This window comes from Anarhichas minor, unplaced genomic scaffold (genome assembly GCF_050575085.1).
Source record: "Anarhichas minor isolate MPS153535 unplaced genomic scaffold, ASM5057508v1 ptg000014l, whole genome shotgun sequence".
Taxonomy (NCBI): Eukaryota; Metazoa; Chordata; class Actinopteri; order Perciformes; family Anarhichadidae; genus Anarhichas; species Anarhichas minor.
The window spans coordinates 11,106,748-11,128,206 of NW_027466460.1; the positions used below are offsets into that span (position 1 = coordinate 11,106,748).

Here is a 21,459-nt window from a genome sequence, read left to right on the forward strand (position 1 = left end):
GCAAACATTGTGAATTGTGCATCAAAGTGAGTTGGATTGGAGTGTAAAAGTTAATTGTTTTATAATAATGCTTTTAAATTCAGTCATATTATGGCAGTTATGTTCCTTTGACATTTTTCATTATTTCTTGTTTTTCTTTTACGGTTCCTCTGCTGTATTTATTATAATTCTATACGTCCCGTCTGAGAGTTGTACATGTAACCAAGTGTTCCTGTTTTTCAGTCTTTTTCTCCACACCTGCACTCACCCTGCGTTGTCCATCATGGAGGTGAATGGCACGGCAGACATCTTGAGCTCTGCTTACCTGGCGGCGGAGTACTTGGATGCAGCTTTGCCAGAAAACCCCTTCCAGCCCTCCATGAAACACGCCTGGGGCTACATGCTGGACAACTACACCAAGTTCCAGATTGCCACCTGGGGGTCACTCATCGTCCACGAGTTCATCTACTTCCTGTTCTGCCTTCCTGGTTTCCTCTTCCAGTTCATGCCCTTCATGCAGAAATACAAGATCCAACAGGTTGGTTTGGTTGTTAAGATTTTTTTTTCAGTATCTAAGATGACATACCTGTTAACAGACCTTCTATGTGTGTGTGTGTGTGTGTGTGTGTGTGTGCAGGACAAGCCAGAGACCTGGGAGAAACAGTGGACATGCTTCAAGATGCTGCTGTTCAACCATTTCTGTATCCAGCTGCCGTTGATCTGTGGGACTTACTACTTCACTGAATTCTTCAACATCCCTTATGACTGGGACTCCATTCCACGCTGGTCAGTTGAAGTACAATTAATCACACCTGAACGCGTCATATTCAAACCACCCTAGATACTTGAACAACTGCTCCACAAGTCCATTTGCAAATGTCAACAACAGGGTGTGGACGCTTCATAGACTCAGCAATTAATCAATCTTGTGAAAGGCTTATCACAAGGGTAAATTATTTTTTGGTCTCAAAAAGGTATAAGGTCTCTTCTTAAAAACAAGTTATCCAAGGCACACTGTAGGGTTTCTGAAAATTCAAATTATGTTGAAATGATTACATATTTAGTATTATTTTTTCTATTTTTCTTTATTTGATGATGCATCACTTCCTACCTTTGGACCAATAGTCTTGCACATTTATAGAGATCCACCCTCCCACCCTACAGATTAGTGTAACACAATAAACGCTACTGCTGACTGTGACCCTGATGAAGACCCGTGTTGGTCATTTTAAATACATTTTGCCATTTAGGCAAAAATTAATTTTGCACAAACCCTATAGTGTGTTTTGTATTCTTTTTTTGAACTTTCAATTTAATGTTTTTGAGAGCATAAAATAATTCAACCCATGCAATAATTCTTCTCAAGATTAATCAAGTCCCATAGACTCAGCAATATTATTGTTTTTTTAGCATGGTAGTAAGTTAAATGTTAAATTCATGCGTGTTTTTCTAACTATAATGATGGTAGAAAGTGAAGCTCTATATAGCCGTGAATTTAATGACACAGAGCTCTCCTGCAATAATCATTTCAGAATAGGTCCTAAAAGGTCTATTATGAGTTACCCTACACATGTTCCCCATGATGCTGTCATCAATCTGCTTTAGAATAAAAAATACATGCATGTGAATCTACTTTACATGAACAATAAACAAAATAACATTTTTGATTTGATCTTTCCACCAAAGAAAAGTAGACAATTTAACTTTTTTATTTTTCTTGCCCATACAGAATACTTTGTGGGACGATATAGATTTTTTTCTAGAAATGGCTTTTTGTTACATTTGCTGCCACTCGTCTGAGGCCTCCAGTGGAATCCATCAGTCACATCTGTTATTTGAGATAACTCGGTGAGCTTGTCCTGTCTCCTCTCGTCTTCTCCTCCAGGCCGTACGTCCTTGCTCAGTGCTTCGGCTGTGCTGTTGTTGAAGACACCTGGCACTACTTCCTCCATCGCCTGCTGCATCACCGCAGGATCTACAAATACATCCACAAAGTCCACCATGAGTTCACCGTGAGTAAAACACACACAAGCGATAAGATGAATAAACACGAACACAAAACTCTTTACGGAAGAGTTACTTATTAATGATGCTGTAGCTCTCACAAGTGGAAAGGTGACCACGCACACACAAACGTTCTCATCACAGTGTCTCCGCTGTCCTGCAGGCTCCATTCGGCATGCAGGCAGAATACGCTCATCCTGCTGAGACTCTCATCCTGGGAGCTGGTTTCTTCATCGGCATCATGCTCTTCTGTAACCACGTCTTCTTCCTGTGGGCCTGGGTGTCCTTCCGCCTGCTGGAGACCATCGATGTCCACAGGTTGGACGCATTTTCTGCGTAATTTTGTCTTCTGCTGCCCTCTCTGCACGAGAGCTTTGTTAGAATGTTTATTAAATCATATTTATTTGAGTGTATTGGAGAAACAGCAGCAGTTACGTCACTGATTATCATCGATAACTCTGTCGGTAATAATGAGGTCGACCACTAGATGGCCACAGAGGGCACAAGATGTTACTATCGTATTATCAGGTCACACAGAACTCCAATTCACATTTATATGTTGCTATTATTCTTGAGCTAAATGTATGCTATGCCTACATTTGTACTGAAGACTTATATGCAGAAATGTCTCAGAAGACACCAGACCGAAGGCATAAACAACAACACAAATTCACAATGTCAAACTCATTGTTTTATACTTTTTATTTAGCCTTTTCCCAGTATGTCTCTCTGTGCTTTTATTACTTTTTTGGCTAAACATTTATTTGCTATAATTTCATTTTAAATCAAGTCAAAATAAAAAAAAACTACCAAATTTAATTTATTGCAAATAAATTAAATTTAAAATATCGAATTAAATTAGATTTATATTTTCACTCTGGCCTATGCATTTTCCTGATTTATGTATTTCTTAAATTACTTTGCAACTTGCTTTTAGAAAAAAAACTAAATATTTGATTTATTATTATTTTATGCTAAATAACCTGCTGATTCTAAATGATCACATTCTTTGTTAGCAATTTCCATCATTAGAATATAATAGAATAATCATTTAATCACAGATTAAGTATGCAACATACATAACGCAACAACAAAAAAACGAGAGAGAGGTAAAGGAAAAGGATTTAGAAAAAGAAAATATTGAAGAATAAACAAACAATTCCTAAATTTTTCTGCACTGCCTCAACACCATTTCATTTTGTTATTTAGCTTTTCTTGCCTTTTTAAAAAAATGAAGCACAATAAAACAATGCTTGTGACAAAAGTCAGACTGCCAACAATGCAGCAGTATTTAATAAAGGAGGACAAAGTCACCAATTATTATTGCTTGTGGAAACATATGCAGTGCAATAAAAACATTTAGTCAACAATTAGTCATCTCTTGATATCCAACCACAAGGCAGCAACACAAAGACCAAACCAAAAGAAATGCATCATATCTTCAGTACCACCACTAGAAGAACATCATTTTTTGATCATTTCGAGTGCCTCATCTGAAAAGCATTTGTCTTGTTGGAACGAAAATGTTGACTCCTAATATAATAGACAGAACGAACACTGGTGGTTTTCTTTGAATGACAGACTTTCTTTTTTGTGTGTCTTCAGTGGTTACGACATCCCTCTGAACCCGCTCCACCTCATCCCGTTCTACGGCGGCACACGTTTCCACGACTTCCACCACATGAACTTCGTCGGGAACTACTCCTCCACCTTCACCTGGTGGGACAAGCTGCTGAAGACGGACAACCAGTACAACAAGTACATGCAGAAACAGGGAGACAAGAAGGAGCAGTAAACCCCTCTGTGCCTCTGTTCTTACACTGGCCTGTTTTGTCAGGAGCAGGTTAGAGGCAGCGACTTGGACAGACACACAAACAGAGCTGGTTTTCCACACACACACACACACACACACGCACACACACACACACACACACTAAAAGTGTACTGATTCTGAATCAGACTGCGTGTTGACTTCAGTGTGTCTTCTGTGCCTTAGTAGTTTTTGTCTGCTTCTGTCAACAGCTGCTGGCTGATTAAAAACCGTCAACATCCTCATTTTGATTTGTCACTTTGCTTGGTCATTGGATGAAAAAAAGAGGTTTGTACCACATGACTTTCTTGTGAAATGCACCGTATACCTCTGAATGTCTGAGCACTTTGGCGCTTCCTCTTGAGTTAAACCGAGTCAGAGAGTAACATGGTGTTACAGCTGCTGTTCAGTCGGAGCTGTCTGGGCTCAAGTCAGGCATGTTTGATGCAAATCCATGTAAACATTTTGATGGAAAGGGGTTGACTCATGGGGCACTTCCAGGTTGTTCAAGCCTGTTTTGTTTAAAACTGTACAAATAAATAAATACTGTCTTGACTTTTACAAAAACAATCCTTGAATATGTTTTGGTTTTCTGTTTTTATCATAAATATATTAACTACTTTGAACAGGAGGTTGATTGTGTTTGAATTTGCTCCACGTTTATCAGCGGGAGACACCCCAAAAACACAGATTTTCATGCACTGGTCAATTTGGAGATTTTTGGGCTATTTTGCTACATTACATTTCAGAAAACTTGTAATACAAGAAAAAATAATTGTCTTAATTTGAGTAATCTACTGGGGAAGTTTCAAGGTGATATCTATTAGTACATGTTTTACCCTATTCACCTGTAGTGTCTTGCAGAACAGAGGTGTTTGTTCATAATTCATCCATAGCCTGATTTATAGAACATTGTATTCCTGAATACATTGATTTTGTTTTCTGACAATATTTTTTGTTGTATGGAGTGATACAAAAATATATCCCAAATTATCTCTGTTAAAACCTTTGACTCTTATATGTCAACAACATGAAACAATCATTTTTAACCTGTCTTTATCAGATTTCCGTACCGGAAATGTATGCAAATTAGCACATATTTGATAAGATAATGCCTCAATTGAAGTAATTCAAAAAACAATTGCCTTAGTGTAAGTAATGAACTGGGGGAGTTTCATGAAATCTCTTAGTTATTTGTATTGCTATTTTTTACATATTCACTTGTCCCTTTAAAAAAATATATATTGACACATTTCTACACAGGACTCAGTGACTGTTTAGGCTCAGACATTTCTGAGATTAACATCACAGATCTGCATCTTCTCTGCAGACTCTTTTGTAGACGAAGTGTCGGTTGATGGAGGAGGTGGGTGATACTGTAGGTTCCCTTCATCTCGGCTCTGCTGCACTGTGGACACACCCCTACTGCTGCGTCAAGTCAGCCAGCAGCAGCAGCTACCAAACAGGAAGTGAGGCACTTTTATACACTGAGGACCAAACCTAACCTAAGTTAATAGACATAAGAGAAGATCATGGAATAGTGAATAAGACTGTTTGTTTAAAAGTAATTGTTAAATTGTTATTTCTTCCTTCTTTTTTTACAATAACAGAACTTATTGCATTTCAACCATTTTTATTTTTAAATGTTTTGAAAAGTTTGCTGCATTTTTTATATACATATAATATACATTTCCCCCTCAGTCAGTCATTCATGATGAACAGAGCAGATTGTGTGTTTCACTGTTGCTGGAATTAAATGTTATTGTGACAGAATCAGGAAGAAATAACATAGTGTTAATAATAGTTTTAACAATTTAACTGGGCTATTTCACATTTAAGGGAAATATATGTTGTTCATTTATTTCATAATGTTTTATTATTTATTTATTTACATTGAACACTTATAGGCTGTTCTTACACTCTTTAATACTTTTCAACAATTTCTCTCGGGATAAATACAGTTTTATCTGATATTATCTTCAATTTGTTGTCTTTGAAACTGTCTTAAAACTACAAAAAAAAGTCATTAATTTGAAAATTGAGACCGGATGTTTCAGTGTTTTATCGGGCTTGACTCTGGAGGGAGTCTGCGCTCAGGTAGAGCAGCGCATCACAGACGGATAGAGAGGCAGCAGCAGCAGCAGGGTGAGAGATATTTATAGCCTAAAGCGAGGCTGCAGCACAGAGATAAGGCTTGGGACCAAGCCGCAGGCAGGACAGACACACAGGGTTTAGGAAGAAGAGGACACGTCGAAATGAAACACTTCGCGTCGGTAGTTTTATTCGGGGCCGCGGTGGTCGCCCTGGTCAGCGCGGCCGGTACCGAGGGTGAGATCTCCTTCGAGTACCACCGCTATGAGGAGCTGAGAAAGGCGCTGGTGTCGGTGTGGCTGCAGTGTCCGACCATCAGCCGCATCTACACCATCGGGGAGAGCTTCGAGGGCCGCGAGCTGCTGGTGCTGGAGATGACCGACAACCCCGGGACGCACGAGCCTGGTCAGTTTTACGCATACAACCCCAAAAAAAGTCTGCTTCATAATGCGGTGAATGTGCACCCCCATCCCCGCTCCCTCACTCCCCCCCCCCCCCCCCCCCCCCTTTTCCTTCATTGTAGGAACCCATCGCCTCACGCTGTGATAACACAAACACATCACGCACTATTGCGCATAGCAGCCTTCTGCTGCGCTTGTTTTTGCATGTAAGGGTTGTTCAGAAACGACCCGGGTGGCTTAAAATGACCGGAGGACAGTTGATGAGGAGCGCAGGTGTGTCGCGTGCGTGACACGGTGGGCTCGCGGGGTGGGGACGGGGGGGCTGCTGCATCACTTCAGAGGAATCTAGATGATAGATTGTTCGATCAGCCACGGAAAGCCGCCATTTTGCTGGGTGATAACGATCTGTACGCGCTTATCCAGAGTCGTGATGCTGAGAGGGAAAACCAAAAAAAAACCATCCTGCACGCGGTGGATGGTGCCGCGGATTACTGGGATGCGTTTTGAATGATCACACCTTCCAATCAATAGCGGATGTATCAGCAGTGTTGGCTGCAACATATGAGAGAAAATAGTCCATGCACAGCATTCAGAGGAGGAAGTCTTTGACTGAATATTAAATGAAGTCAAAAGACATCATGTTCCTCAGTAGACCTGGGTTATGTCATGACTTTCCATCATCTCCATCACACTCCTTCATACTGGCAGGACTGGACGAAATCATAGAGTAGAAGAAGTAAGCAATTGTGAGACTTCTTGGTTTGAGGGCAGTTTACACACCAGCCACAGGAACTGTGAACCACCACATGCTGTTTTAGATGCAATGCACCGTCTCATTTTTCCACAGTCACGCCCAAATAGAGGAAAAATACACATGTAGTGTTTTTCCATGCATTATCACTTAAAGGTCAATTTCTTGAAATTCATACGATGGAGGTAGGAAACATGTCTGAACTAAAAATCCAGACAATGTGAACGACTGGTTTTACTGTTGAAAGGAAGCCGGTTGTACCTGCGATTCAAAAGCTGTCTGGAAACGGAGGGACGGGCCTGAATTATCTCAAGCTCTTTGTGTGATGGAGACAAACACTGAGAGCCAAATTCTCTGGATGTTCTTTTCACTTCACGTGTGTTTCATGTCAGGCTGGAATTATGTTCTAGCTTTTTAGATTATAATTTCTTAAAGTCTGAAACTGCCATTGGTTGGAGACCCATCTTTCGAGACCCATCATCGTTAAAAGTTAATAGACCATGAAAACACCAGGGTCGATGAAATAAGTCCAGGACTTTATCGCTCAATCCCACACATATTGCAGTTTATAAATATATTCCAATCTCATAAACCAGAACAAATTGACCATTTTCAACCCCTTAACCAAAAACAAACCAGATATTCATTGTACCACCCAGAAAAACGAGGACACCGTGTTGGCACCTAGAGCAATAGTGCAACATGAATGGCTTAGCCTGTAGTACATTTAACTTTAATGAACGTTTGGGAACGGGTCAGTGGTTCCTGTCCAACTCTCTAAACAGGAGATTTAACTGTTCCATGCAACAGGAAGTGATTCATTTAGTAATCCTGAAACAGAGCCCTCAAAAGATAAAAAAACAGCATTGCTTGTAATTAAAGTATATATGCTTTACAGTCTAGTTTATGGGGTTTCAACTATATGTCTCATATAGCATGTGTGTGTAAAGGTGTATTTTCTTCTCTGGGTATAATTTTGTGGTCTTAACGGTGCACCACAGGTTGTGTGTGTTTAGCTGCCTGCATGGTCACAGAGTCTAATGGCCGTGTGCGTACTAAATAATCCCGTAATAGGCTGGTGTGTGTGCGAGCATGAGTCACAGTAGCGTTGTGGAGACCTTATTACTACCAGATGAGTTTCCAAGCTGCCGCTTCACCAACAGAGGCAGCTCCCACTCCTCCTCTCCTCCTCCTCTCTTCCTCTCCTCCTCCTCCTCCTCCTCCTCTCCTCCTCCTCTCCTCCTCCTCCTCCTCCTCTGCTGAGCAAAACATCCAGAGCAAGAAGGAGGGGGATGAGACAGAGAAGAGCTCCAGAGACTGACAGGCCAGAGGAGGGTGAAGGAAGAAAAACATGACGGTTTCAGAGTCGCTGGTAGAAAAGATAAACGCGTGTGTGTGTGTGTGTGTGTGTGTGAGAAATCTGGAAAGACCGGAAACATTTCAAAGCTTCCCCTTTAAGGTGCCCTACCAATATTTTATCTGACCCCGCAATGTGCAAGGTGGAGCCGAAATAGCCGTTGCCGGGGAAACCGATCGGCTTAGTGCACTGAGCTGACTGGCGGCTCGTGGTTGGCTGGCTGGCCGGCCGGCTCCGGAGGACGACGGTCCTGAGCTCACGCATCTGTCAGCAAGCAGCCATCTGTCACACACTGCGGCACAGGAAGTATCTATAGCCGAGAGTGTAGGAACACTGGTTACATATTAATATACAAATGCATGCAGTGTAGGAACATGGGTAATGGTGGGAAGTAACGCAAGGTACTCAAGAAGGCCCGCTGTTCTTTAAGTGGTACTGCACACTTACAGCAAGGTGCTGAGAAAGTGCCAAAAAAATGCAGTTGTTCGAATGACCATTTGAGGTTGGCTCCAAAAATATGAGTCAATGCACACAGACCTCCATGTTAAAATGCCCAACTGTACAGTAGAAATACAGCCTGGTACAAAAAAAAAGGTTTTGGTCTCAATAGCTATTTCCCCCCTTCATGTCAACTGTCAATAACGCACGTTTAAATTATATTAAGGCCTAAAGTAAGCTAGCTAGCTGCTAGCCATGGACCCACACGTGTTACATACTTTACTTATCAGATGAAGTTCGGTACACGGTAAGGCATTCAGAACAATTCAGGCACTTCACATCTCTTATTTAATTGTTTTGACTGCAATGTGATAAAACACATCAATGCTGGTGTTAGTATTGATACTTCTTACAAAATGTATAAAGATCGTCATTTCATGGGTTGAAAATGATTCAACATGCCATCTATTAGGATTCATTTATATCATGAAATCTATGTAAAAAAAAGTTAACGGCCTATAATCAGAGGTCACACAGATATCATTGAGCAACTACTACCTCAGTTGTTTTGTTTTTGTGTGGATGAAATCGGTGAGCTTTAGAGGTGCTGGTTAGTGTTTTTTGTTACCTTTGGACAGAGCTGTTTCCTGTCTTTGTGCTAAGCTAAGCTAACCGGCTGCTAGCTTCATGTTTAACGTACAGACCATGGATGTCTAAAGAGAACTGGATACAGCGTTGGAGGCAGCGCCCCGTTCATTGCTTTGAACATTGCTCAGTGGTTCATGAAGCAAAATGATGGGGCTCATAGAACACGAGCGTTTCCTTGAACCCCGCCTCCCAGCCCTCGGTCCAGACTCGTTCTCAGGCTCATTTGCATAAACAGAGGATGGAAAACAACTCTGAATTTGGCTATTATTTTCCAACTTTTAAGACCTAATGATTTAAACAAGGGCTATTCAAGTGTTCGTAATGGGAAGTTGATTTACCTAAAAAAAATAATTAGCCACTGAGTTGCAAACGTCTCTTTCTCAACGTCGTCTATGGGAAAAGTACTTTTTCAACGTCAATAGCATCACATGATTGACCCGGAAATTGTAATCAAGTGAAATTTTCTTGTACTTTTGTACTCACTACACTACATCCATCGGATACAGTTAGGTCTATAATTACTTTACAATAAATATATATAAAATTGTAATTTCTGCCGATTACATTACATATATCAACAATATATATATATTACAGAAATGATGTACGTTGACTTTAGTAAACATTTCTGTTTAATGGAGTAGTTTGATGTTGTGATATTTACTTTAGTAGTAAAGTAAAGGATGTGAATACCTCCTCCAATACTGAACACGGGCCACATGTTTTCTCTTTAGAAGGTGTTTACATCTTGCAGCTGGGTCATGTTGGAGTGCACAAGAGCTGAAAAGAGGGGTTTCTCTCCAGTGAAAGGGGCTCTGGCTAAACTCTTTTCTGTCTCATGTCTGGAACTATTTAGAAAGCTTCTAGTACGAGGAGAAACCCTATCTTGAAATGGGTTTGGCTTTGTCTGAAGGTGAAAAAAAACCCATGTCAGTATGACGCACTGCTTCACCCAATAATGCTGTAGACCATCTCCTGTGGACTGTTTTATCAGACGACAGAGGAAGTATGTAATCCCCAGAGACTACGCACACAGACGCTCCGTCACTGCAGGATATTGTCATATCAAGTGACATATTGGATATGAAGTGAAACACAGGCACACATGGATTTAATAGTGCACATTTCAGTGGAGGAGAATAGAATGTAAAACAGCTGAAAGGAAGGACGAGTTGATGAAAAACAGAGATAAAAAAAGAAAGAAATGATGATTGAGAAAACAGGAATGTGAGGATGACAAGGGAGAAGAAGAGGGATCTAGAGGGAATATGGGAGAGGGAGAGACGGAAAGAAGATGAGAGAAAGGCCAAGGCGCAGCCAGATGTCATTTATTATACATCAGACACCGACATGCATCCTCCTCCTTGCTGCCTTCACTGTGCCCCGACTACCTCTTCTTCTTCTTCTGCTTCTTCTTCTTTGTCTTCGTCTACTTCTTCTTCTTCTTTTTCTTCTTCTTTCTGTCGCTTTGCTTCTTCTTCTGCCACCAAAGCCTCCTTTCTGCTTATGGCTTTTTACTGCGCATATTTTCATTTTTCCACCTTTCCCTTTATTGTCTCGTTTTTCATCACCATTTGCTATCTTGCAATTTATTTTTGTGTGGTTTGCATGCTCCATATGCTACATCCCCACATGCTACGTGCCGTCACTTCGTGTGAATTGGCCATACAAGCAGTAGACAATCCTCTGTTAGTTTCTTCCACAGGGTTTCTTATATTCATCTTTCTCAGAGAGATGAAACATGTCGATGGGGTTTTCCACTTTGTCATTTTACCGCACTCATAACAGAAGCTAATTTGTGAGCAATCAGCAACTTCAGCCTCCACTCAGCGGTTATGTTGTCGTTGAAGGCAAACAAAAAGATCCACGTTTTATCTGTTGGCTAAAAGGAAGAGGCGTTCAAATTTCACCACTGTCTTTACACCCCATAGATACACATTAATGTAGAATAAACATAATAATAGTTGGAGCCTGTATTTTGTTTGTTGAGAATAAAATGTAATACAGAGAGGAATCTGGTTGTGTTACAGCAGCGGCTAGCTAGGAGGAGGTTAGGGACTTTGGCTCTCTGTACATGTATCATTTATTATACGATCTATTATTTTTATTTTACATCTGTGGGGTCTGTATGTCTGTGTAATGTCAGATGTCAGAGCTGGCCGTGATTCAGAGCTAACAAACTGCTTGTATATATATGAGTGTGAGTGTGAGTGTGTGTGAGTGAGTGTGTGTGTGTGTGTGTGTACACGGGTGAGAGTGTGTTTACTCAACCTCCCAGATGATTCGTCTCCCTAAGCACCTGCCCGTGTCAGGGTTGCCACGGCGACTGAGAGCCCTCTAATGTGGCGCTTCCCTAATGACGTCATTATTACGTGGTCACCTAGGAGACCGTATTGATCGCCTGACAAAGCGTAATATGATGCCGTGGGTTTTGTCAGCCTCAGATGTGTTATATATCGACCTGTCTGGAGCCCAAATAACCTGCAGTTTAGGTGAGGAGCTGAGCCACGTCAGACTTTTAAACATTGAGAAGATCTTCACCGCTTTAGGGATATTTAAGAGCATCTCGCTCATATGTTTTCACACGGGAAATGTGTCCCACTATCCACCTTGAAGTTCTTCTTCCAGCAAACATACATGATAACAAAAGGCCGTCTATTGGCTACTAGAGCGGACACAATGAAGCAGTTCATTAGTCGAGGGACAAATATTAAGTAGCAACTGCTTTGTTTTGACAAAACAAGACGTCATCTCTGGGAAAACTGTGGTGTGTTTCACAATTTTCTGATATTTTATGGACTAAACAATGAAGCAATTAATTGTTAGTTGCGATTCAAATTACAGCTCCAGCTATGATTTGGAGAACTCGTGACACAAAATAACACCCAAGACATTTGCTCACATCCCTGTATTTGCCTTAAGAAGATCCTTGAAGGTCTAACTGTGCTGTATTTGCTTACATTTTTGGAAGCTTGCAATAATTAATGTGCAAACTGCCCCTCTTTGGTTCGTTTGTGTTGGATGTGCACACTGTCCACCTTCTATGCTTCACATGTACGAACACGTACAAACGGGAAATTCTTATCACATGTCCAAAAACCACATGTGCCCATATGTGAAGCTATCGGATGTTCAATTTACATGTGCACTTTCTTTCTACTTTATGTGTTTGCACAAGACAATAAAAGCCCAGCGAGGCACAGAGAGGACTGGAATTAGAAAAAAAAGGGAGAAGACACATTCGGCCCGAGAGGATAAACAACATTTTGATTTGTTCCACCTATACGCAGTGTCGCATCATGCTGGCCGGTCAAAAGTGTGTGTGTATATCTGTAAAAAGAGTAAACAGAGTTAGAAAAAAAATCATATTAATACATAATAATGTATGCATTGAATTATCTTTAACCCTCCTCCCGCCTGCCCTGCATCCTAAACTCATCAATTCCTGTGTTGGAGAAAGGAAAGGTCTCCAGATACTGAGCATCTGTGTAATAGCTTGAATCATAGTAACTCATTTTTGACAGAGTCCAACTTCAAAGTGTGCGTGCGTGTGTGTACGGACGTGTGAGTGCATGTATTTGACAGCTCTGTCAGGCCTCTGAAGCCTGTAAAAACCATTCACCAATGTCAGAACATAAAGAGTTAATTGTAGTCTTGAAATCATTAGTAGCAACTCTGAGAGGAACGAGATTCGAGCGTTTAAAAATAACCTGACTACCAGATGTGTGCTGGGCGGTGTGTGTAGCCACTGGCGTACATCAAACACTCAAAGAAATACGCTAAAGTGGATCAAAAAGATGCAAATGTTAAAATATTGACACACATGTTCTCTTGCATCTTGAAAGCATTACTGTTTTACAGGCAAACAAATTGAATTTAATGTGAAAAGTTTAAAATGGGAGAAAAATAATCGCTAATAATTGGCCAAATCAGAGTAGAGGTAAAAAACAATAAAAACACACACACACAAAAAAGCCCCTCAATAAAAACCGGAGCCCTGCTGCAATTTGGCTTCAAACACACACACACACACACACACACACACACACACACCCTTCACCATCTGCCGCTCTTGGGCTGCATTTCATAACTCGTAACTGATCTGAACAAAAGACTCTTTTTTTTAATTCCTCAGAGCTCGGAGAACTTCCCTTTTTTTCTCGTACAGCTGCAGAAAGCCACTAATGTCTGGTTTGTAGTTAATCAAAAGAGTGTGCACGGTACGCCGTAGCGCATACTTTGTCATGCTCTTTGTCATTTTTTTAAAGGGCTTTATATAACGCCTTAGTAGCACTCTCTCTTTGTTTGTATTTGCATGCATGAAGAGACACACAGACGAGTAAGAGCAGCTAATTAGTACATTAAACAGACGGTCATTAAAAGACAGCTTTGAGGATGCTGATATAAATATCTCTCAAATATAAAACCAATATCTCCTGTGATAAAAGAAAGCAAAGCAAGCAAAGGGAAAGCAGCCTAGTCATGTTTAATAAGCCTGTACACACTACAGACATGACAAACTTCAGTTAATTAAACAAGGAACATTCAGAAAATATCAGGTTGATATGTTGATGAATTAACAACAATTCTGATATGCCAAATAATCTCTGGTTCCCTCTTTTCAAATGTGAATATTTGCTGCTTTTCCCTGTTTTATATATTGTCTGCGCTGTTACTTGAAACTAATCACTAAACCCACACTTTCCACATGTAAATGGTTAAAAACAAATTATTAATTCATGCATTATTTTGTATAGGCATAGGGTGACTCAGGCATTACAAGCTACAAACAGCAGGAGGTTTACATGTTGCCGAAATCCCTCATTTTGTAACATCATGTCCTGAAGTCAGACTCTCTGTGATGTTGTCGGATCTGACCTCAGACCTGTCACTCCAGCTGTTCAGGCAGAACAAATGTGGCAGCGTGACTCAATAAGCCACCGTCTCTTGGTCATTATTGTCCAAATGGAGTTCAATTGTGTTTAGCCTTTTAGCTGATGAGTCAGAGTGTTTGTCACTGCTGGAGAGTAAAGGAGCCAGTGTTTTAGTCTAATGGTGTGCGTGTGTCCGGGGTTACCTCCCTAACAAATTACAATGCTTTATCAGTCGCCTTCTCTCGGTTCAAAAGAGGTACGTGTTAGTTTCCATGACCACTGGCTTCTTCTCACAAAGGTGGTGACGTTATTATGACACTTCTCTTTGTGATTACGTGACCCAGTTGTGTGAAATGTGATTGGTTTCGGCTGGTAAAAGGTGCGTTCATTGTCCTCCTTTGTAAAAATGTTGCTGCTGCGATGACGCTGTGCAGATGAAGGTGGAATACAGCATGTGTGAATTAAAGCTCCGTCTGTGTCTCTGTCCTGCAGGTGAGCCTGAGTTTAAGTACATCGCCAACATGCACGGCAACGAGGCTGTGGGCCGAGAGCTGCTCATCTACCTGGCTCAGTACCTGTGCAACCAGTACCAGCAAGGCAACGAGACCATCATCGACCTCGTCCACAACACCCGTATCCACTTCATGCCCTCCATGAACCCAGACGGCTTCGAGAAGGCCGCTTCACAGGTGATGACACAGGACGATGAAGACACGCTGTGCATACAAAAAACCTGATCCGAGGATTTACCACCAGACAGATTAAAATTACAAGACAACAAACATCGATTTAGCAACCACAACCCTTGGTTTTAAATCTCACATACACAGCAGGAATAGTAATTATTAAATCTCCAGACACAGTCTCGCTTCCCTTCTGTCTTGTGTACGTCTGAACATCATCTCCCTGTTTTCCTGTTCAGCCGGGAGACATCAAGGACTGGTTTGTTGGCCGCAGTAACGCACAGGGGGTGGATCTGAACCGCAACTTCCCCGACCTGGACCGCATCATCTACCTCAACGAGCGGGAGGGTGGAGCCAACAACCACCTGCTGCAGAACATGAAGAAGGCAGTGGATGAAAACACCAAGGTACGCGAACAGACAATGTTAAGGATTAAAGGACAAGACTGGTGCCAAAACAACAATGCCTCACTCAATACCAACTTATCTACCCCGTCTGTGATTCAGCCCTAAACTGATTAGTTCCTACTGAACATGTACATTTTTGTAAACGGGTCTGAAATATATATATAACATAAATATATATAATATGAAGAGTAATTTAATTTCTTCTTTTTTTAAACAATAACTAAAACATCTGGCCACTACTATTTAGCAAACTTAACTCAAACAGGGGTAAGTTTCCTTCGGGACTATTTCTAAGTGCGGATAAAAAGCATTTGCTTCTCTAGTGAGTCAGAAGGATGGTGGATGTGAGATTGACCTTAAGTGAATATAATCAATATTTTTTATAATAATAACAAATGACAACGTAAAAACAGTCCGACAGTGTAAATGGGTGTCTGGTAGAGTTGAACAAGAATACTCACCTAGATCTGTAGCTCCGCTGAGCTGAGCTCATAACTCATTGTTCAGCTGTCCGTTTTGTAACTTTACAGTGTTGGTTCACTATCAATATCTCTTCAGACACCGCAGGCAGCTTTACTTAGTTAAAAAAAGGCTCTAAAAAAACACTCTACACTACCTGCTCACAGCAGACCAACCCAGGTAGTGAGTATCTGGTGAACAGAGTGGAGCATTTATCTGTTTTAGAGCCAGGTGTTGGTGGAGACCGGAGACCAAAAAACAGAGCAAAAAGAGAGTGAATATTGGATTTACATCCGCCAGTTGGACAGCAACACAACCCAAAATAAATGATGAATTGGTTGCTCACAAGTTCACCACATCAACTTTAAAAGTGATGTAATGTGCTTTTCTGCTGCCCCCAAATGGCCAAATAGAATCACTTATTGCAGGTTTAAAATAGTCCATATTCATCATAATGAAGAAACATGTCCCCCAGTGCAACAGTGTGACGCGTTTCAATAGATTTTTTGCAACGATGGAGCTCTATGGCACAGAGGAATAAACAGGCGTTGCTCGTCGGTAGGATCAAAAAAAAAAATATAGAATATCACCAGACTTCTCCTCCACTGCTTTATAAGAAACCTGGTGTGTGTGTTGGTTGGAAGTGGTATTATTTTAGGTACAATATGTATTTCTAAGTGTATGTAATTTATGGGTTTTGCCTTTGCAGCTGGCTCCAGAGACCAAGGCAGTGATCCACTGGATCATGGATATCCCCTTCGTCCTCTCAGCTAACCTGCATGGAGGAGACGTGGTGGCCAACTACCCGTATGATGAGACCCGCACCGGTACATAAGCACATTCTCAAACACACCCTTGTATTTTCTGTTTCGGTTGTTAAACTGTATATAAAATGTTTCCCTTGCTCTATATGAGAATGTTTCCACTCATTTAATGAGAAAAATATTTGACCCATAAATGCATCAACAAACATTTTATTAGTTTTTCTTCAGTGTCGTAACACTGATTTAAATCAGATGGGAAATGTTTTCCTTCTACGGCTTCCTGTGCGCTAAAGTAAACAAAATGTGTTTTTGCACGTTTAATGTGCAGCAGATGCAGGTGTTCAGTTGTTCAGTTAATTAATACTTTGTCACAGCTGCTGTCTAAACATTGGGCTCTCGTTTGTTCCCTCTTGTTCCTCCTCTAAGGCTCCACCCATGAGTATAGCTCCAGTCCAGATGATGTGACGTTCAAGTCTCTGGCGAGGGCCTACTCCATGTACAACCCAATCATGTCCGACCCTAACCGACCCCCCTGCCGCAAGAACGATGATGACTCCAGCTTCAAAGATGGCATCACCAACGGAGGGGCCTGGTACAGCGTGCCAGGAGGTAAGATCCAGCAGGCCCCTGATGTGTGTGATTTTGGTGTTTTGCAAGTAAAGTAATTGATATTTGAGAGTTACCGTATGTACGATATATGGGATAATGTGGGGTGCTCTGGTGGCCAAAGGGTTTAAGACCCTGACCATGCAATCACAACACCCTCTGTTTGATAACTCTCTACTGCACTCTATCTAATAAGGGCAGAAAAGGCCTCCCAGAATATGTAAGGATCCCATGTTTTATTAAAGAAATATGCATTTAAGGTGATATTTTACAGATGAAAAGTAAAGTTGTCAGTGCTCTCTGGTGTACAAGTCGAGCAATGGCAACACTTTCCAAATTACTCCAAACATATCTTTCACATTTCTGTTCTGCAAAATCTTCCTTATCATGTGTATATGAGCTAAAATGAGCTGCCGATGCATTGGACTGACCAGGCTCTTTTTAGAAATGTTATTGAAGCAACAGTCATATGTAACTAACATGTATTTTTAAAGACTTTTCAATAAAATATATCCCATTATAGCCCAAGAAGCCTGTCTTCTGAAAACCAGCAAAACATGAATTACTGGGTTCTAATTTTCGTAAAAAATATCTAAATCTGTCATTTGCTAATTCTCTACTTCCTGCCACTTTGTTTATTAATATCAGTATTGCTCTCTTTCTTCCTGTTCTTTTTATTTTTTTACAGGAATGCAGGATTTCAACTACCTCAGCAGCAACAGTTTCGAGATCACTCTGGAGCTCAGTTGTGACAAGTTCCCCAATGAGGACACACTCAAGACCTACTGGGAGCAGAACCGCAACTCACTGGTCAACTACATCGAGCAGGTATGCAGCCCCACCGGGACTAAAGGAATATGTCCTAAATATGTCTGCTTTGACTGATGAATTGGGTCGAGTATGAATTTCAATAACATTTAAATCACCATTTGAAAAAGCGATGACTCAAAATAAAAAAAAATAAAAAAAACAGATTAAGATGCTCCATGCTACATGGGGTGAATTAAAATGTGTTTGATGAGTTATGGCCAAGATGTATTTTTTAGTAAAAAGAAACTAGTGTTGACCAAAAAGTCAGCCCAAAGGATTTGTGTGACAACACAACACTACTTCCACCTTTGCAAACACAACATTGTTTGTTGTTGTTGTTTTTCTGTGGAAGACAGTGTGCATTTTATTCCCAGGGTCCGTGAATTCTTACGGTCACATAAAGCATCCGAGATGTCATTGTGTCACAATGTATTTTCCAAAAAGCACCATTCCCCCTCTCCTTGAACCAAGCCTTGAGTATGCCTCTTTGTTTGTGTTTGTAGGTTCACCGTGGTGTAAAGGGCTTCGTGCGTGACCTCCAGGGCAACCCCATCTCCAATGCCAGCATCTCTGTGGAGGGCATTGACCATGACATCACCACAGGTATCAGCATCTGATGCAAATTCACACAATCCTGGCAATCGTACCCCATCAACATTAGATTGTGATGTGAGAAATGTAATGGTAAGATGTTGTGATGCCGTCTGGTGGACAAAGCTGGTACTGCATCCCCTTTTCAGCAGCTGATTTGTATTTGCGCCTGCTATATTACAGTGACAGTAACAGGCACTCAAAACACCCTGCATTGAGAGGATCCGTTGGGTGTTGTGTTTGTTGTTGACATACATGTATTAATGGGGAAATCTGTGTTTTGTAGCCAAAGATGGAGACTACTGGCGCCTCCTGGCTCCAGGAAACTACAAAGTGGGGGCCTCTGCCCCAGGATACCTGACTGTCATCAAGAAGGTGGCCATTCCCTACAGCCCTGCAGCCAGAGTAAGACTCACAGACAAATTAACCAATCGAAATATGCCGAAATATTCATTCACCGTGTGCTCACTTCATATTTCCAAAAGGGTAGCTTGCAGAGGACCATGGCGCAATCCTTAAATCAAATCATCCAATACGTCTACGCTGCCAGTGAAAAGTGTACAAAAGCGCTTTTAGTTCACTCTCTGGCAAATTTATTGTAAATATTCCAATATTAGAGTATGTGAGTAAGACACTTTCAGGAATTATTTGGAAAAGATTTGGATGTAAAACTGTAACTTGATCACTCTAATCGGGGACCTCAAGATACTGTATATTTGATGCATACAAGTGTCCTATTGGGATCTGATATCGAGTAGGATTTGATGCCTTAATTCAAAGGTGCTTAATGTTTTTGGCTTGAGACAAAGCTTTATTTTATAACCTTATATTTACCTCAGTTACCTTGTTTTATGAGACTGCTTTTAGGAAAAATACACATGTATTTGTAACCTGTTTTTTAAAGATTTATGTTTTAGGAATGAAATGGTTTGGGGCGGAGAGCTACACAATGGAAAGCATTGAGAGACAGACTAATACATTGGGGGGTTTGGACGTAATAAGAACAGCCTTATTCTTTCAAGGAAGAGTCTAAGTCTGAAAAAAAACAAAAACTTAAACTGTAAAATAAGAAGAACCCCGTTAACTCAACTCCATCTTTTACTTCTCACCTCTCATCCGTCTCAGGTGGACTTCGAGCTGGAGTCTCTGATCGAGAGGAAGGAGGAGGAGCGGGAGGAGCTGATGGACTGGTGGAAGATGATGTCAGAGACACTGAACTTCTAAAGCGTTTGTCCGGCTGATGATCGGACCGTCCGCACATCGATGTAATATATTCAACATTCTGTGTCACCGTCCACAGAATATTTTGTCTCTTTATTTGTTTTGTTCTATTTCGATCATTATTTTAATTGATCATTAATGTTTATTAATGTAATGGTTTGCCTCATACTCATGGTGATTGTTTAAATATCCTGCAGACACAGAAACATATACTAATGGACAGAGAAGGAAATTGCAGGTAGTTTGATGGCAGTGAGATCAATGTTGATTTCTGTGGTATTGTGTTCTTTATGGTACATGTAATTTGGTAATCATGGCACCCATCTATATAACCAATGAATGACTGAGTAATTATGTATGTAAAAGAACTGTTTACATCATTACCACATGGCTCTGTTCAAAATAATTCATCATTTCTTTCCTGTTTTAAATGTCTCGGTTTCTCCAGGCTTTAGTACAAATACAAAAGTACAACACCAAAAACACACACACTTTCGGCAACTGTAAACCTGCACACACTTACTCTGTTTCTGTCTCTGTAAAAAAATAAAAATACAACTCTGTATTTGAGCACATCAGACAGTAAAATCACTGTAAACATTATATTGTAAACAATCTATACAGGCAAGTCCATTTCACAGTATGTTATTGATGTCCAGATTTGTTTTTAACTGACTGCAGCACAGCTTTGATTTTAGCACAAGATGAATGGTTATAATATATACTGTATTTATGAACTATACGTATAGCAAGAAATCTTGTGATTTTTGTAACGAAAAAAAAATCAAAGAAAACACGGCCATTACACCTATAAATCTGTCCAACCTGTCTACCCAAAGCCATTCCCTCGTACTGTATGTGCACTCCACGGGTAATACTGTGGTGGGCTACAGAAGGAACTGTGGTACATGTACAAGTTGTTTTTTCAAGGATAAATTAACACTAATCTTGTGTACACAGAAGGTTTAGCTGACGGATGTGTGGATGCAGTTCAACTGGTTTGAGACCACAGAAAGAACATTGAATGTATATCTATAGAAACAGTTACAGATGTTAAAGAATGAGCTGATCAATAAAACTCCAATCTTTATGTTGTCAAACTGCAGTCTTGTCTTTGTTTTAGCTCATTCAGATGAACATAGCCACCCTTAGAGAGAAACTGGGAGTCTCCTACATGTTAGTTGGTCTAGTGTACTTAATAAGGCTGAATAGGGCACTTCTTTTTCTCCTTAGTATTTGTAGAGTGACTTTCTATAGTATTCAGTATATCCTTATATATTCAGGATCCTTCCTTCAGATGGATGGGAGTGAAATAAAGTGTCACACTTTGTAACTGTCCTACCACAAGGGTGCCTTGCTTGTGTTAATGAATCAAATTCATAATGATTACAATTCTTTCAGCCGAATGCGTCCATGGTTGTTCGTAGTAACTTAAATAAATGTTTGCCGTAGATGAGTATGTATTCAAAAAAAGAAGGCTTTTACAAGGACACCTTTATGTTCTGTTAGTGTTTTTAACAGCTACCGCCACTACAAGCAACCACTGACGCATACGGCTGAGTCAC

The 21,459-nt window shown here is 40.6% G+C and overlaps 2 protein-coding genes across 3 annotated transcripts; both read left to right on the forward strand.

Moving 5' to 3' along the window:
• On the forward strand, positions 1-3,893 carry msmo1 (methylsterol monooxygenase 1). Of its 2 annotated transcripts, XM_076092037.1 has the most exons (5): positions 1-517; positions 617-765; positions 1,865-1,991; positions 2,147-2,301; positions 3,589-3,893. In XM_076092037.1, exons 1-5 carry the CDS (start codon positions 68-70, stop codon positions 3,776-3,778), a joined length of 1,071 nt encoding a protein of 356 aa, XP_075948152.1. In that variant the 5' UTR covers positions 1-67; the 3' UTR covers positions 3,779-3,893. The 2 variants fall into 2 exon arrangements, with proteins under 2 accessions (XP_075948152.1, XP_075948151.1); XM_076092036.1 differs by having other exon boundaries at positions 1-765.
• A 2,038-nt stretch (positions 3,894-5,931) lies between these two features.
• On the forward strand, positions 5,932-20,994 carry cpe (carboxypeptidase E). Its single transcript, XM_076091446.1, has 9 exons — positions 5,932-6,289; positions 14,846-15,042; positions 15,276-15,443; positions 16,612-16,729; positions 17,093-17,275; positions 17,961-18,100; positions 18,586-18,685; positions 18,960-19,078; positions 19,799-20,994. Exons 1-9 carry the CDS (start codon positions 6,049-6,051, stop codon positions 19,895-19,897), a joined length of 1,365 nt encoding a protein of 454 aa, XP_075947561.1. The 5' UTR covers positions 5,932-6,048; the 3' UTR covers positions 19,898-20,994.
• Positions 20,995-21,459: the final 465 nt, after the last annotated feature.

Bases quoted from the DNA above. Each gene is read 5' to 3' on its own strand.
- cpe (XM_076091446.1), top strand. From the start codon at position 6,049: ATGAAACACTTCGCGTCGGTAGTTTTATTCGGGGCCGCGGTGGTCGCC. The intron at 15,444-16,611 runs GTACGCGAACAG...TTGCCTTTGCAG, and splicing joins CAGTGGATGAAAACACCAAG to CTGGCTCCAGAGACCAAGGC. The intron at 18,101-18,585 runs GTATGCAGCCCC...TTGTGTTTGTAG, and splicing joins TGGTCAACTACATCGAGCAG to GTTCACCGTGGTGTAAAGGG.
- msmo1 (XM_076092036.1), top strand. From the start codon at position 68: ATGCTTTTAAATTCAGTCATATTATGGCAGTTATGTTCCTTTGACATT. The intron at 1,992-2,146 runs GTGAGTAAAACA...GCTGTCCTGCAG, and splicing joins AAGTCCACCATGAGTTCACC to GCTCCATTCGGCATGCAGGC. The intron at 2,302-3,588 runs GTTGGACGCATT...GTGTGTCTTCAG, and splicing joins GAGACCATCGATGTCCACAG to TGGTTACGACATCCCTCTGA.